The 13,460-nt window shown below is 57.9% G+C and overlaps 3 protein-coding genes across 7 annotated transcripts; 1 reads left to right on the forward strand and 2 right to left on the reverse strand.

The window, feature by feature from the left end:
* Positions 1-125: 125 nt before the first annotated feature.
* On the reverse strand, positions 126-8,549 carry arhgef11 (Rho guanine nucleotide exchange factor (GEF) 11). 4 transcript variants are annotated; one of them, XM_077588151.1, is made up of 39 exons: positions 7,792-8,549; positions 7,454-7,468; positions 7,290-7,378; positions 7,111-7,215; positions 6,958-7,007; positions 6,837-6,894; positions 6,578-6,735; positions 6,334-6,513; positions 6,176-6,224; positions 6,068-6,105; positions 5,920-6,009; positions 5,774-5,842; positions 5,583-5,687; positions 5,417-5,515; positions 5,285-5,327; positions 5,099-5,195; positions 4,895-5,017; positions 4,707-4,730; positions 4,502-4,628; positions 4,342-4,435; positions 4,225-4,254; positions 4,001-4,103; positions 3,750-3,935; positions 3,617-3,664; positions 3,389-3,537; positions 3,138-3,278; positions 2,977-3,053; positions 2,781-2,906; positions 2,600-2,717; positions 2,381-2,529; positions 2,210-2,285; positions 1,979-2,134; positions 1,829-1,910; positions 1,698-1,754; positions 1,568-1,632; positions 1,387-1,497; positions 1,168-1,308; positions 914-1,095; positions 126-810 (listed from the first exon to the last, which is right to left on the reverse strand). In XM_077588151.1, exons 1-39 carry the CDS (start codon positions 7,824-7,826, stop codon positions 697-699), a joined length of 3,759 nt encoding a protein of 1,252 aa, XP_077444277.1. In that variant the 5' UTR covers positions 7,827-8,549; the 3' UTR covers positions 126-696. The 4 variants fall into 4 exon arrangements, with proteins under 4 accessions (XP_077444277.1, XP_077444278.1, XP_077444279.1 ...); XM_077588152.1 differs by lacking the exon at positions 7,454-7,468; XM_077588153.1 differs by lacking the exon at positions 4,225-4,254.
* A 374-nt stretch (positions 8,550-8,923) lies between these two features.
* Positions 8,924-10,443, forward strand: LOC144065421 (myeloid-associated differentiation marker homolog). The gene is made up of 2 exons (XM_077588227.1): positions 8,924-9,220; positions 9,468-10,443. The coding sequence occupies exon 2, from the start codon at positions 9,492-9,494 to the stop codon at positions 10,338-10,340; it is 849 nt and encodes a 282-aa protein (XP_077444353.1). The 5' UTR covers positions 8,924-9,220; positions 9,468-9,491; the 3' UTR covers positions 10,341-10,443.
* A 1-nt stretch (position 10,444) lies between these two features.
* On the reverse strand, positions 10,445-13,116 carry LOC144065415 (phosphatidylcholine:ceramide cholinephosphotransferase 2-like). Of its 2 annotated transcripts, XM_077588217.1 has the most exons (8): positions 12,950-13,116; positions 12,459-12,566; positions 11,852-12,381; positions 11,666-11,783; positions 11,490-11,547; positions 11,301-11,396; positions 11,070-11,236; positions 10,445-11,005 (listed from the first exon to the last, which is right to left on the reverse strand). In XM_077588217.1, exons 3-8 carry the CDS (start codon positions 12,373-12,375, stop codon positions 10,829-10,831), a joined length of 1,140 nt encoding a protein of 379 aa, XP_077444343.1. In that variant the 5' UTR covers positions 12,376-12,381; positions 12,459-12,566; positions 12,950-13,116; the 3' UTR covers positions 10,445-10,828. The 2 variants fall into 2 exon arrangements, with proteins under 2 accessions (XP_077444343.1, XP_077444344.1); XM_077588218.1 differs by lacking the exon at positions 12,459-12,566 and having other exon boundaries at positions 12,950-13,112.
* Positions 13,117-13,460: the final 344 nt, after the last annotated feature.

Below are 13,460 nucleotides of genomic sequence, written 5' to 3' on the forward strand. Positions count from 1 at the left end.
CGACGTCCAGTCCATTTTGACTACGAATAACATGTTTATTTCCCCAAAATAATTATAGACACGCTTTCTGCAGAAATTGCGCAAATGGCTGACGTTGGCCACCGTCAACATGAACAACAACAACATTGATTATTTGTGTGATTTTTAATGTCACAAACACAGGAAACATGACAGACAACGTACAGTGCCTTCACTTGTGCAACACCTTGGGGGACAAAAACAAAAAAGAAAACAACACTGTCAGATCGCTCGACGCGGGTGTTTTGACTTTGGTAGCATCCCTCCTACGCCAGAAAGTGAACTGTGGCTGGCGTGGCTTTTCTGCGGGATTTCACAACAACAATAAAACCAAATAAATGTTTTCTTTTAACGTGAAGCCCACAAGCAGCGGCGGGAAAGATGGGCGGGCGCAGCTTCTGGCGGCGCCTTTCCCGTCTCCCAGCTGGGCCAAAGTCCTCGGTGGGTGTGGCCTAACACGGCCCATCTCGCACTCTTGGGTTACAGTAGGTATGCTCTTTTCCTAAATGACATCAAATAATTTAGATGGAGTCTGCTGACCCCCCGGGGCTCCGTCCGCTCGGGGAAGAGCGGCTCGAAGACGTGCCGAACAACGCGGTCCGTCGGCTAAAAGCGGGAAAAGGGCGTTGCGTGGTGGCTAAAGTGCTGGGTGGGTGATGGGAGGTCACGCACGCCATCTCACAGTCCGGTGGACTGAAGCGTGCTCTGCCCCGTCCGCCGAGACTCCGTCCGGCAGGCTTCCTCTTCCCCGGCGAGCGACGTCAGCAGTTTTCGATGCTCGCCTTCCATATCCTGCGTAGCGGAGGGGGGCGACGACGCAAACGTGCGTCTGGTTAGCGGACTTCTCTGAAATGATAGCGATAAGAGGAGGAGGAGGAGGGACCCGTAAAGTGACCTTCAGCCGACGCAGCTTGCCCATCAGGTTCTCCATGGTGTGGAAGACTTCCTCCACATTTTGGATCACGTGACTCTTGCTCGCCGCCGCCTCATCCTCGTCCTCCTCCGCCGGGTCCCGGGACGCGTCGTCCTTCGGGTCGTCGTCGTCGGTGGCGCTTTGGCTGGGCGCGACCGGGTTCCCTGTTGGCGTTGGAAAACAATCGATGGGGGGGCGTTGCAAGGGCGGCCGTCGGCGCCAAAGAGGAGCGTTACCTTGCGCGGAGCCCGGCGCGGCGTCTGTGATTTGGAAAGAGGACGACTCCGCCTTCCATCGCTCGACGGTTTCGTCTTGGAAACCCGAGCGCCGTCCGTCCTCGACGGGCTCCATTAGGAGCAGTTGCCGCAACGTTTCCACTGGTGGAAAAGAAACGTTTTTTTTTCGGCAAATTGCTCAAAGGGAACCAACGTTCGAGCCCCAAGTCTCGGGCTTACCGTCCCGCAAGGCCGCCTCCGCCACACCCGCACCGTGTCCTTCCTCCAAGTACAGCACGTTGGATTGGTTAACGGCAGCGGCAGCGGCGGTCTGCGCCCTAAGAGCCTTTTCTGGAGGAAGAGACGAAAGCTCGCGGGGCCGTTTCCAAAACATTAAGATGAGAACCAGAGCGGCGAGAACCTGAAGAGACGGGGTCGGAGTCCGCCGCCGCCGGTGACAGTGACGGAGCGCCGAGACAGGAGGACCTGGGGGACAAGGGGCGTCGGAAGTCCACCTCGACGTGGCGGGATTTCTATATCCGAGTACTTACGCCGAGACTTCGGTGCCGGTAGCCCCCGCGATGGTCTTTTCCAGAAAGTCCTTCCAGCTGAAAGAAAAAGACGCAATGAGGCGTTTTTAAGGTCCGAGCCCGTCGGAGGTCAAGATCCGGATCTTCCTTACGCGTTGATCTCGGACGCCGTCCCCGCCACCAGCTCGTACATCTGCCTCTCGGTGGCGCTCAGGACGTAAAGCGCTTTGTTGTCTAAGTGGGGGGGGCGAGGCGAGGCGGTTTGGAGGGTTTTTCGAAGCGGCGGCTCAGACGGAGCTCACCTGTGGCCACGGAGCGCACCACCAACGAGTCCAGCTTGACCAGCGGGCTGTCTCCGCCCCCGCCCAGCCAGCGCGAGGGGTGACGCAGCAGCAGCCTCTCGTCGGGACCGCGTTGCAGCAGCAGCAGGCAGTCGGACAGCAGCAGGGCGTGGATGTCTGGGAAAAGGGATCCGTCCGTCGCATGCGCTCAATCTTGCGCCCGCCCGGCGCCGTGATGTCTTCTCCACCCACCTAGCTGCTTCTCCTTGCCGACTTTCCAGAGCAGCGGACCCTCGTGAATCATCTTCTTGGTGCTCAGGTCCAGACCCTAGCCAAAACCAGGCCAAATCACGACCGAGTCTTCCGAAACACTTACGCCGCCGGAAGCCCGGTCGGCCAACGGACAAAAGCCACCGGCTTCACCTTGAACTGCGGAGCGACGTCCAGCCTTCGTTGGTATTGGCCCAGATGGTGGCGGTCTTCCGTCTCCCTGACCACCTCGTTGACCGCCTGCAGGATCCCGCGGCAACGGGCCTGAGCCCTCCGGAGGGCGGGGAGGTCGTCCGAGGAGCCTGCGGAGGGACGGCGTGAGCGCGCGGGATGTTTGGCGTGGCGTGATGGCGTAGGTTGTTCGGGCCTCACCCTCCGTGTGCTTGATGATGTTGTCCAGGAGAAGCGGGTACTTGGTCAACCTTTGCATTTCGGACACCAGCAGGTCTTTCAGCTGCAGGCGGCGACAGTGGCGACTGGCCTCGCATTCCTGCGCCGCCAAAAAAGCGCGTCACGTGGAACGCGGCCGCCGGGGGGCCGGGATAGGGCGCACCTGGACCATGTGGGCAAAGCGGGGGTCTTTGCGTCGTTTGTTCTTGATGAGCTCCAGCGCCTCCGACTGCCGGCTGCAAAAGTGCGACGCCTGCTCCTGAAACTCGTCGCCGGCGGCGCCATCGAACTGGGCAGACGCGGACGTCAGGCTGCGGGCTGTCACCATAGATAGCGTCCTTCAAAACGGGTTGGCTCACCGTGGCTAGCAAAACATCTCCGATGTCTTGAACGATGATGGACTCTCTCCGCTTTCTCATGGCCTCGCACAGACTGGCTGCGGGAAGAAAGGAAGCGCTCAGAATGGAGAACTGCATCGGAACGGTGGTGGACAAGACGCCACGGCGCGCCACGCACACACCGTGTAGTTCGTGGACCTGCTGCAGGTTGGGAAAGACGCAAGCCAGCTCTTCGGGCGGGACCACGGCTCTCATCCTCTGATAGAAGACCTGGTCCAGGACTCGGAGCGTGCGCAGGTGCGACGCTTCGGTCGTGAAGAGCTCTGCCAAAGACCAGAACCATTTTTTGCGACCGTCCCATTTTGGGTCATTCGATGCGACCCGACCCAAAAGGGGGACGTCCGCGTATCGACGTGGGTGGGCGGAGCCGCACCGTAGATGACCGCCTGGCGCTCCACCTCCCTCGGGTGGAGCGCAGCCAACAGCTGAGGCGGCACCGTCTCCTGCCAGTTCTGTCGCCCGTACGCCTCCTCCTCGGGGGCGCCGGCGTCCGGCATCAGGGTCAACGGCGACTCCGTGCTCCTGTGAGTAAGCGAGGCTTTCAAAATTCAAAAAATTCCGCAGATGGGTCGTCGCTCCCCGCAAAGGCCGGGCGACTCGCCTGCGGACGGAGCGCGGCGTGTACGGCGGCGTGCGGTTCTCCAGGGACCTGAGACGGGAATGAGATACGTGAGCGACAACGGCGCGGGCCTTCGGGCAGCTGGCGCCGCCCCGCCACGCCACGCCCGACCGACCTGGCCGAGCCTCCGGACGCCAAAGACGAGACGCCGAGCTGCAGTCGCTCTTCGCCGTGGTCCTCCATGTCCACGTCGCTCCGGGAGCGGGGAACCATGTCGCCGCACGACGCTGTCCCGCGCCGTCGTCCTTCTCCCTGGGCCTTCAGAGACTCGCTGCGCGCCAGACGGACGCACGCGGCCGGACTGCAACGGCACGTGGCACGTTGGCATCGAGCCGGGCGGCTCGGCTCGGGCGCGGCGCCACCCACCTGTCCGTCCCGTCTTCCCCCTGCGAATCGCCCCCGTCCTCGCCCCCGATGTCGCCCCCGGTCTCAAACTGCTGAATGATGTTCCTCACGCTTCCTGCACGCACTGATTTACATTTGTTTTCATTAGTCGTGGCTTTTTTTTTCCAAAGGGGAAAATCAAGTCTCTTTTCATGCAAGTTGGTCAGATGAATGGAAGGGAGGACAAGGGGGGAGGGGGGGAGTACCTTCAGCGGGGGACAACGGGACATGGAATGCTATGAAAGCAAACAGAAAAAAAAAACCATAAAGCACACGATGAGGAAAAACAATGGGGAAAAAATGATGCTAAAAAGGACACCTACTGGACTGGGAAGTGCTTCGAGATTTCCCCATGTACTTCAGGATGGGGTTCCGTTTCTTGTCCTCTCCGTCTTTCTCCTTCTTGCTGCCGCTCAGCTGAGAGAAGGAAGGCAAAGGCGTGAAGCCCACGCCCACTTTTCACCGCCACATGCCATTTGTTACCTTTCTGGCCTTGAGGAAAGTCAGCCACTTGTCCTTGTCCACGCTCCAACCGGGGAAGCCTTTGGAGTCGCGCAGCTTGACGCCGGCGTGCCGCAAGTACAGATCCAGGGCCGAGGCCAGCGGGGAACTGCGCAAGGTCACGGGTGGGGGGGTCATGAAGACGAGCGCCGTGGGCTCCGACCCGCCCGCCCGCCGTCTGGTTTACCTTTTGTCCTCTTCGTGCTTGCACCTGCGACGGGAACACAAAGCTTGCTCCGGCGGCAAGAGGAGGCCCCGCGCTGCCTTTCCATTTGGCTTTTTAGCCACGCGGGCGTGCTACGTCCTAATAATACGGCCGCTTGGCTCGGGGCTCGCGACGCAATTGGAGATGGAATGGGCTCCGGCGCCACTTACAGGATCTCCCAGAGGGCGGCGACTTGCTTGTCGACCACCTGACGTTCCTTCTGGGGGTCGCCATCCAGCGGCAGCAGGTCACTTTCGCCAAAGAGCGCGCCCAGGCCTATCGTCTGTTTGTTCCTACCCCAAATTAAAATTTAAAAAAAGACATAAATGGTGGAGAAGAGCACCCGGCATCGTCGTCGTCGTCAGACGTGCTACCTGTAGTCCAAGAGCTGGTCCTGGATGTGGGGCAGCACCTGCTGCTGCAGGTCAGACAGAGGCCCGCGGATGTCCTCCTGAGCGTGTAAGCGACTCTCTACCGGGAAAAACCAGCAAAAAGGCCCAAGGGCAATTCCGCTAGAACGGACAAGAACGCGAGCGCCCGCTCCGAGGCCCGCCTCTTACCGATGTCGGCGAGGTAGTCTTCTGGTACTTTGAGCTTCAAAGGCTGTAACGACATCGAACGCGGTTGTTCACGCCCACTCGGACAGACGGCGAGGCTAGCCAATGGATGGCTCAAATTTAAGTAGGACGTACCGCGTCCGGATCCAGGAAATGGCAACAGATTTGCGGCGCCAGGGAGCGGGCGTCTTTGGCCGTGGCGCTCAGGTACGCCTCCACCGACAGGTAAAAGAGCTGCGGCGCGCCAGTGGGATGTTAGGACGCCACGGGGTCCGCGCGGCTAAGGTTTCGGGTGGCTCACCAGCGGGTTGGGGTCCAGCAGCTGCGTGAAGACGTATCTCAGGAAGACGGTCATGTGGGCGGGACGCGACTTCAGCAGCTCCATGTCCTGGAAGGGGCCGTCCATCTGCGGGATTGGCCGTACACCGTAGTTAGATTTGACGTTTGACTTTCTGCAGGTCGTTGTCTTAGGAACCGAGTACTCGCTCCCACCTCGTTGAAGGCGTACCCGTCTTCCTCCTCGTCTTCTTCCTCGGGCCCGATGATCTGGGCCCTGCCGCTCTGGCGAAAAGACGCACGGATTTGACGTGACGCTTGATTTGGTTCCGGGGGTCGGGCTCAAGACAAAAGGCCCTCACCGAATCGGACGCGTACGTGTCCGAACTCTGCCGTCGGTGCAGAAAGCTCCGGAAGGAAGACGAGGGTGACGAGTGGGGACTCTCGCAGGCCTGGGGAGGACAGCCGGAATCACAAATAAGCCACGGTAAAAAAAAAATGGACGCCTACCTCCGCGTCCCCCTCGCTCGAGTCCAGCGACAAACGTCCTGCCGGAGGAGGACAAAGAGGACCGTTAGCAAACGTTGGCTAGCGTCACCGAACCGCCGCCTTCTTCACCTGGCGTGACGGGGCGAGTGTTGCCGACGCTTTCCGATCGCATTCCCTCCTGGAAAGCAGGAGGGGTGGAAAAGAGCGCTCTAAACATGGCGGCTCGTGGCCGACGGATGAATGATACGCGTGACCGCGATAAACTCCACGGCGTGCGGCGTCCTCACCGCATCCCGCTGAAGCTTGACGCGCACTTGCTGAGCCCGCCTCTTGGCACTTTCAATGCGCTCTTCCAGGGACGGCGAGGGATTCCGCCAGCGCTCCTCCATCAGGGCCTGCAGCTCCATTTCTTCCTGCTGTAGCATCTTCCTGAGTATCTGAGAGGCGTGCTTCTGCACCTCCGGGTCCTAAAAACACGGCGCTCGCGCTGACAATTCTGGCGGAAAGGCGGGGAAGGACGCGACGTCTGACCTGGAGCGGTCTGGGCCCGGTGATTCTTTGGGAGGGGGTGCCGCTCGGTCCCGATCCCGAAGAGGGGACGGGAGTTCTGGCGTTGGAGGCGGGATCCGCGTGGAAGGCGGACGGTGAAGGGGGCGGGCCTTGCAACGTGAGCGCTACGTACGTTCCGGCTGCGGAGCACGCCAAAGCGACAAAGCGCGTCAGACCCGTCGACGGCGGTCAACAATTTCCAGGTTGATTTGCCGGTCCCGTTTGTATGACGGCGACTCACATTTGATGAGCTTCACCACCTCCTGATGGGTCATGGAGGACACCAGCGAACCGTTCACCTGGGGGCACCAGAAAAGAGGACAATGTGGTTCAGGAGCAAGTGGCTGATAGGCCACACCCACCTTTATGATGCGGTCTCCTTCCTGGACTCCGGCCTTGACGGCTGCGCCGCCTGCGGAGGGACAAGCTAAGGTGTCTTTTCTGTTTGGGTACTCCAAATGCTGGAAACTCAAGAGAGCCAGCCAGCGAGCTAGCTAGCTAGCTGCACGACTCACCCGCTCGCACATTCTGCACCAGCTTGACCCGCTCTCCGCACACGGTGAAGCCGAATCCCAGCTGGTCCTTCTGCACCACCACGCATCTCTGGACCAGTCCGCCGCCTGCCAAACGGCCACGCGGGAATGGAGCGGCGTCCCGCACCGACGCGACCGCGCCGCCGTAATAGCGCACTCACCCGCCGCGCTCTCGTTGACGCCGTCGCCCCGCGGGTCACTCTGCTGACCGGGCTTGCGTTCCGAGTCCCCGACGCTCAGACTGCTCAGCCTGATGGGAAAAGAGGCGGAGTCAAATGAGAGGAGAGGGCGGGGCGGGGGGAAGAGTGGCAAGCCGACGACTCACCAAGCGGCGAAGGGGCTGAAAGCGTGAAGCCATTCAGAGAAGGAGAGAGAGAGAAAAGACGTTCAGACGCCACGAGATGTTTGAGATGGGAACTCGGTTCAATTGGTTCCAGTCCAATTGGATTGCACTCTGGCTTCCAAAGTCAAAGCTTAAAATAAGCGCTATTTGGTGCCAATTACCTGCAGTGAGAAACCTTTACCATTTCTGGTTTTACTTGTTCACCAACATCTCAGATGAGAATGGTGATGGATACAAAGGCAAAGGTTTATGCACCTTATTTCCCCTAACCCTAACCCCTCCAAAAAAGACTATACATAATCTGGAAATACAGACGTTACCTGTCAAGGGTGGAAGTAGGCTGGCGGAGACTCATGTCTTCCTGCAGTCAGTGGGCTACTGCTGTACGCCCTCTGGTGGCCATATTCCTCTTGCAAAGAGCGGCTTACTAGCTCAGGTTTTTTTCGGCTCCTTCACAACATGAACCTATACAAGTGGCTCATTTTTGCTTCTGCTCTCTTGTGAGGCTTGTCCGCGTCTGTCGCGACGCTTTGCAAGTCGCTAAAAGGAGGACAGAACGCTGCTTAAACTTGAACATGACCAAGAAAATGCTAAGTTAAGAAGCGGGCAGCAGACGGGCGTCTTCCGACAAGTCATGTGGGATCAGTGGTTTAATTGTTGCTCTTCATTTTTACAACACCGACGTAATGATTAACCCGCCATTGTAAACTGTCTAAAGGAGGCTTTGTAATGCTAGCTAGCACGTAAAACAACATTGCTGTCATGAACCACGCACTGGGCCCTTTAGTGCAAATCTACACGAGAAGCTAACGGTAACGGTGCATTGAGGCTAGCCGGCTAACCGGCTAGCCATCATTCCGGCCCGAGTCCACCTGTCTACGCCGTTCAAAACCCACGAAGGGTTTCTTGCGTGCTACCTCGACACACACGCCTCGCGGCTACGGCCCGGGTCGAACCATGAAGTTAAAAATGGCACGTTAATTCCAGACGGCGACTGAACGAGCGTGTTGTTTTGTTGCCGTGTTCTCATCAGCATCAGTGGTTGAAGTGTGACATTCACGAACGAAGCGAATCTTTAGAGCGGCTCTAGGTTGGAGAATTCGTCGCACGTGGCGGATTCAACGGCGCATGGGCAAGCACGACCCTCTAAAGCAGTTCATGGCAATAAAATATGTATGAGCATTGATAAGCAGCCCACCCAGTTGAAAGGAATTGCATGTCAAGTGTTGTCAATGGAACCAAAATGTTCATGTAGGGCATACCAAAGGTCCCTTAAGACCAATAAAACAGTTCCAGTTTTAAATATCATTCAAACTGGCCCCCTTTTTTATTTTGAAACAGAAAAGTGACAAAAGAACACATTTAAATGACTTAAAGAAATGGATCCCAATGATTCAACTCACTATACAGAACCATACATCCCATTGATAATCCTCGACCGTCTACTACTTCTTTTTGCACGCGTTTGTGCGAGCGCCCTCTGCGGGCACGGCGCTTTTCTCGCGCACTGTGGAGCGCGCACGGACGTCTAAATTCAGGAACAAGAGGTCAAAAATAAATAAACGTTGCCTCCATTTGTATTTTATCGTTGAGTGTTGAAAAAGCCACTGTGCGTGTTTTGACCAAATATGGATTTATAGGGCGTGAGAACAGGAAAGGGAAAGGGAAAGGTGGTGGGGGGGCCGTGGGCGTACATGCCTCAACACTTTGAGGAACTTGTAACCGTCGACATCAGCCAAGATTTCTGAGGTAAGTAAGCTTGTTGGCTTTGCACTTTCTGATGTTTAAATAAGCGCAAGTTTATGCGTAGACTCGCTCGCCACTGTCCTCCATCAGCTGTTCTGAGCTCCTTGATGGGGGGGGGGGGGGGGGGGGGGGGGATTTGTTCGGTGGCGAGACTTTGAACAATCGCGGACCGTTATTTGGCAAGCCGCTAGGGACTAATACCGACCTCGTTCAAACCCTTGTTGGATTTTTCTCAACCCCGTCGACACAGGCTCCGCCTCGGCACCATCCCATCATGCCCGTCATCGCGTTGGGCTGGTCCCGTCTGCTGTGGGTGCGCCTCGCCGCCCTGCTGTTCACCTGCGTGGCATTTAGCGCGGCGGCGCACGGCGCCCGCTTGCCGTCGGGAGGCGTGGCCGCCTGGTGCGTCTTCTGCTGGGCCTTCGGCTTCGCCGCCACCGCCGTGATCCTCCTGATGGAGCTCCTGAGCCTGCAGGCCCGCGTGCCCGTGTCCTGGTCCAACTTCCCCATCACGGCGGCGTGCTACGCCGCCCTCCTGTGCCTGTCGGCGTCCGTCATCTTCCCGCTCAACTTCCTGCGGGATGCCTCCTACTACGACGAGGCGCGCGAGCACCGCGTGGTCTCCGAGGTCTTCTCCTGCCTGGCGGCGGTGGCCTACGCCATGGAGGTGAGCCTGACCAAGGCGCGGCCCGGCGAGGTGTCGGGCTACATGGCCACGGCGCCGGGCTTGCTGAAGGTGTGCCAGACCTTCGTGGCGTGCGTCATCTTCATCCTGGTCAGCGAGCCGGTGGCGTACGAGCGCCACCCGGCGCTGCAGTGGTGCATGGCCGTCTACTGCATCTGCTTCATCCTCTCCATGGCCGTGGTGGTCATGTGCGTGGGGGAGTGCACGGGCTGCCTGCCCGTGCCCTTCCCTCGCTTCCTGTCGGCGTTGGGGCTCCTGGCGGCGCTCATGTACCTGACGGCCAGCATCCTCTGGCCCGTCTTCCAGTTCGCTCGGCGCTACGGGGGCCGGGGCGCCGAGCCCAAGCTGATCGCGGCGTCCGTCCTGACGGCCCTCAACTTTCTGCTTTACCTGGCCGACCTGGTGCACAGCGCCAGGCTAGTGTTTGTCAGCGTGTGACTTGGTTGGGACTCTTGAAGCACAGAAGCAAAGCCCAAGAAGCCTTGATGGAAACATACCACGGTTAGGCATGAATAAAGATTTGCTTTTGGTGCTGCGGAAAGTGACTACGTACAGTATCTTTTACTTGCTGGTTACTATTGACAACATGACTTTATATATATATAAAAATAATAATAATACATATAACAATAACCACCTGAAAGTAACATTGGCATTTGATGGCTTACGACACTCAATCTGAGGAAAGACTAAAAAAGCTTTTCTCAGAGTTTGGCTGTTTCCTAAAGTAACATTGGCTGCCGTTTGAACTGGGAGGGTTTCCGGGCAAGTGTTCAACCCTTTGAGTTCTAATGGACCCCCGTAGCACCCCCACTGGTGAAAATTTGGCTAACCCGTGGCACTATGTACACGCTCGTTTTGAACTCTTGGCCAATTTGCTATTTTTCAAGTCATTGCCAGCAAAGCCAACTAACTCATCTGCGCGCTCAGTCGTCCCGGCCTCCCTCCACGATCCGGTAGCGCTGCCGGCACGACGAGGGCAGCGGCGGCGGCCACCAGAAGACCAAGGGGACGGTGCTCTGGACGTTCCTTTCCAGGAAGTTGAACACGGGGTTCCACCAGGTTCGCGACAAGTAGTCGTCGGGCGCCCGACGACGGAGAGCCTGGGGGCAGAAGGGTCGGGGTTAGGGTCACGGTTGGGGGCCGGTCACCCGCCTCGGGCCTTACGTGCGCTTGGGCCACCGAGTGGTACCACCAGAAGAGCCTGGTGGTGACAAAGTAGGCCACCAGGACGTCGATGCTGTAGTGCTCGTGCCCCACCAGGATGCAGACCACCCCCGAGGCGCTGAGCGTCCAGCAGATCCACTGGTACCAGCACATCCAGCGAGGAGAATCTGCCGACGGAGGGAGCGGCGTTAGCCGTCGTCGGCGCCGGGCTAAAAACTTTGGCCCACTCACACTCTTTGATGAAGAGGTAGGCCAGCGTCAGCATAACCGTGTGGCCGCTGTACATAAAGTCGCCGCACATCATATGGGAGCCGGTCAGAGACAGACCTAGGGGGGGGGGGACAAAACAACAACAAAAACAATAGGACATTCTCATCTCTTCCAGACAATTGGCCCATCCGGTTTTCGGGCGAGTCCCACCTCCTCCGGAGATGAGCCGAACAATCCTCCAGATCTTTCCGGACGAGTCGTTGTAAAGCTGTAAAAGTGGGTGATAGGTTCACAAACAATAACCCTAAGAGTGGGGTCGGGCGCGTCAAGGCCGGGGGACGTCGCCACGACTGGAAAAGGGCGCGTGGCGGCGGCGACGCTCGTACCTTGGGCGCGCAAACCATGTGTCGGCCAGGAACCGGTAAGGTGGTGATGTACATGGTGACGCAGCGGTACATGTAGAGCGTTCCGATGAGGAAGAAGCAGCGGCGCCCCACGATGGCTCTGGGGAAGAAGGATGCGGTTGGCCGAGAGGGCGGCGGCGGCTCCGCCCCCATCCGCTTCCCTCTTACTTGTGCTTGAGGAGCAGCCACTGGATGAGCCACAGCCCCATCAAGATCAGCCCGTTGACCTCGGTGACGGTGAAGGCCCAAGGGACGCGACCCACGTAGTCGAAGAACTTGTCGGGCAGCGGCGGGCTGACCGACTTGTCGGGCACCCTCTCGTGCACCACGGTGATGACCACGGTGGTGAAGACCAGGTTGAAGACGGCGTAGAGGAAGGCCACGCCCGTTTTCCACCACTCCTTGGGGAGACGCTCAGCGCGCTCCTCGGCCACCGAGATCTTCACGTAGTCGCGGTTGCGTTTCAGGCCGCTGCTCAGGGTTTGGACCAGCTGCTTTTGCTGGAGGATGCTGCTCATTCTGCCGCGTTTGGGGGCGTCGGCCGGAGGCGGGGATGCCGCCGACACCGCCGCCGTCGCTCCGGGTGGGCCCGCCTCGGCCGCGTGAGGCGCGTCGCCGGTCGCGTCGACCTCCACGTGGGGGCGGACCTCGTCGCCGTCTTCGTCGTCTTGCATCAGGCCGGAGGCCGCCATGGCGCCCTGCAGGATCAACGGGGTTCCGAGTCAACCGGGAGGTCGTCGGAAGGACCCGGTGGAGGGCGGGGGGTCATTCTTACTTGGAAATAGTGGCGTGCCCGAGCCCACGCTATCCGAGACCAAAAGTTGCCCGTTTCAACCGCGGAGAAGTCGGTCGTCGGCCTCAAGTGCTCGAATGGCCCACCTCCCTTTGGACGTGAAATGCAACATCCAGCGTCATGTCATTTCCTGTTTATGCCTCTCAAATCAACATCAGGAGACTCTCATTAAAGCCTGTTGGGCAACATGGGGCGTGGCGTCGCTCTTCTGCCCAGAAATTCCATTTTGAAACCGAGTAGCAAACACATCCAAAAGCCACCATTAACGTTGAAGTAATCGGACATTTTTTTATATATATATACGACGCAAATCGATTCGTGGTTCGTCTTTCAACAAATAGCGCTGAAAAGGGAGAGCAATTCGTGTAACGTCCTTGGTGGAGTCTCAGAGCGGAAATGAGAACTAATACACCTGTTGAAAGCTCGTCGTCGTCGTCATAAAAACGTGAAAAAAAGACCAAAGCAGCACTCACCGCTTCCGCTTAAAAGATGCAGAGAAAAAAGACAAAAGTGAAAGACGACAAAGTCATGGAGTTCTTTGACAAACTCGGCGCTCGTCTACTTTCTCGGACGCTCTGATGGCTCACAGCTGTGGGTGCGACGTTGATTTCCGGTTACGCCTCCTGGCCACCCCTTCGGTGAAACACCTGAGTTCGGCAAAAGTCGTTTTTTTCCGTGCAAAGCCGACGACGTTGTTCTACGGAAGCCCGGAAACGTGTGCAGTAGTAGTACTTATCAGTTAGGATCATGTGTCAGTGCCATGGACGGCAATGGACGTCCAGCCCATGTGTTCATTTATGGAAAGTGATATGAAGAGTGTTGTTGTAAAAGATTTTTTGAGTGCTCGGTGCAAAAACAGCTCATTTAAAAAGCAACTCTGACACACACACACACCATTAAAGAGTGTTTAAAACTAAATGTATGCATATGAAGGTGTCGAATAATGTGTCCCCAATGGTCCAGAAGGCGGGGCCTTACTTATGG

The sequence above is a fragment of the Stigmatopora argus genome, chromosome 20, assembly GCF_051989625.1.
Source record: "Stigmatopora argus isolate UIUO_Sarg chromosome 20, RoL_Sarg_1.0, whole genome shotgun sequence".
In the NCBI taxonomy this organism is placed as follows: Eukaryota; Metazoa; Chordata; class Actinopteri; order Syngnathiformes; family Syngnathidae; genus Stigmatopora; species Stigmatopora argus.

Bases quoted from the DNA above. Each gene is read 5' to 3' on its own strand.
- LOC144065415 (XM_077588217.1), bottom strand. From the start codon at position 12,375: ATGGCGGCCTCCGGCCTGATGCAAGACGACGAAGACGGCGACGAGGTC. The intron at 11,784-11,851 runs GTAAGAGGGAAG...CTTCTTCCCCAG, and splicing joins TGGCTGCTCCTCAAGCACAA to AGCCATCGTGGGGCGCCGCT. The intron at 11,397-11,489 runs GTGGGACTCGCC...CCCCCCCCCTAG, and splicing joins TCGGCTCATCTCCGGAGGAG to GTCTGTCTCTGACCGGCTCC.
- LOC144065421 (XM_077588227.1), top strand. From the start codon at position 9,492: ATGCCCGTCATCGCGTTGGGCTGGTCCCGTCTGCTGTGGGTGCGCCTC.
- arhgef11 (XM_077588151.1), bottom strand. From the start codon at position 7,826: ATGAGTCTCCGCCAGCCTACTTCCACCCTTGACAG. The intron at 6,895-6,957 runs GTGGGTGTGGCC...TGGTGCCCCCAG, and splicing joins AAGGAGACCGCATCATAAAG to GTGAACGGTTCGCTGGTGTC. The intron at 6,736-6,836 runs GTGAGTCGCCGT...CGTGCTCCGCAG, and splicing joins GGTGGTGAAGCTCATCAAAT to CCGGAACGTACGTAGCGCTC.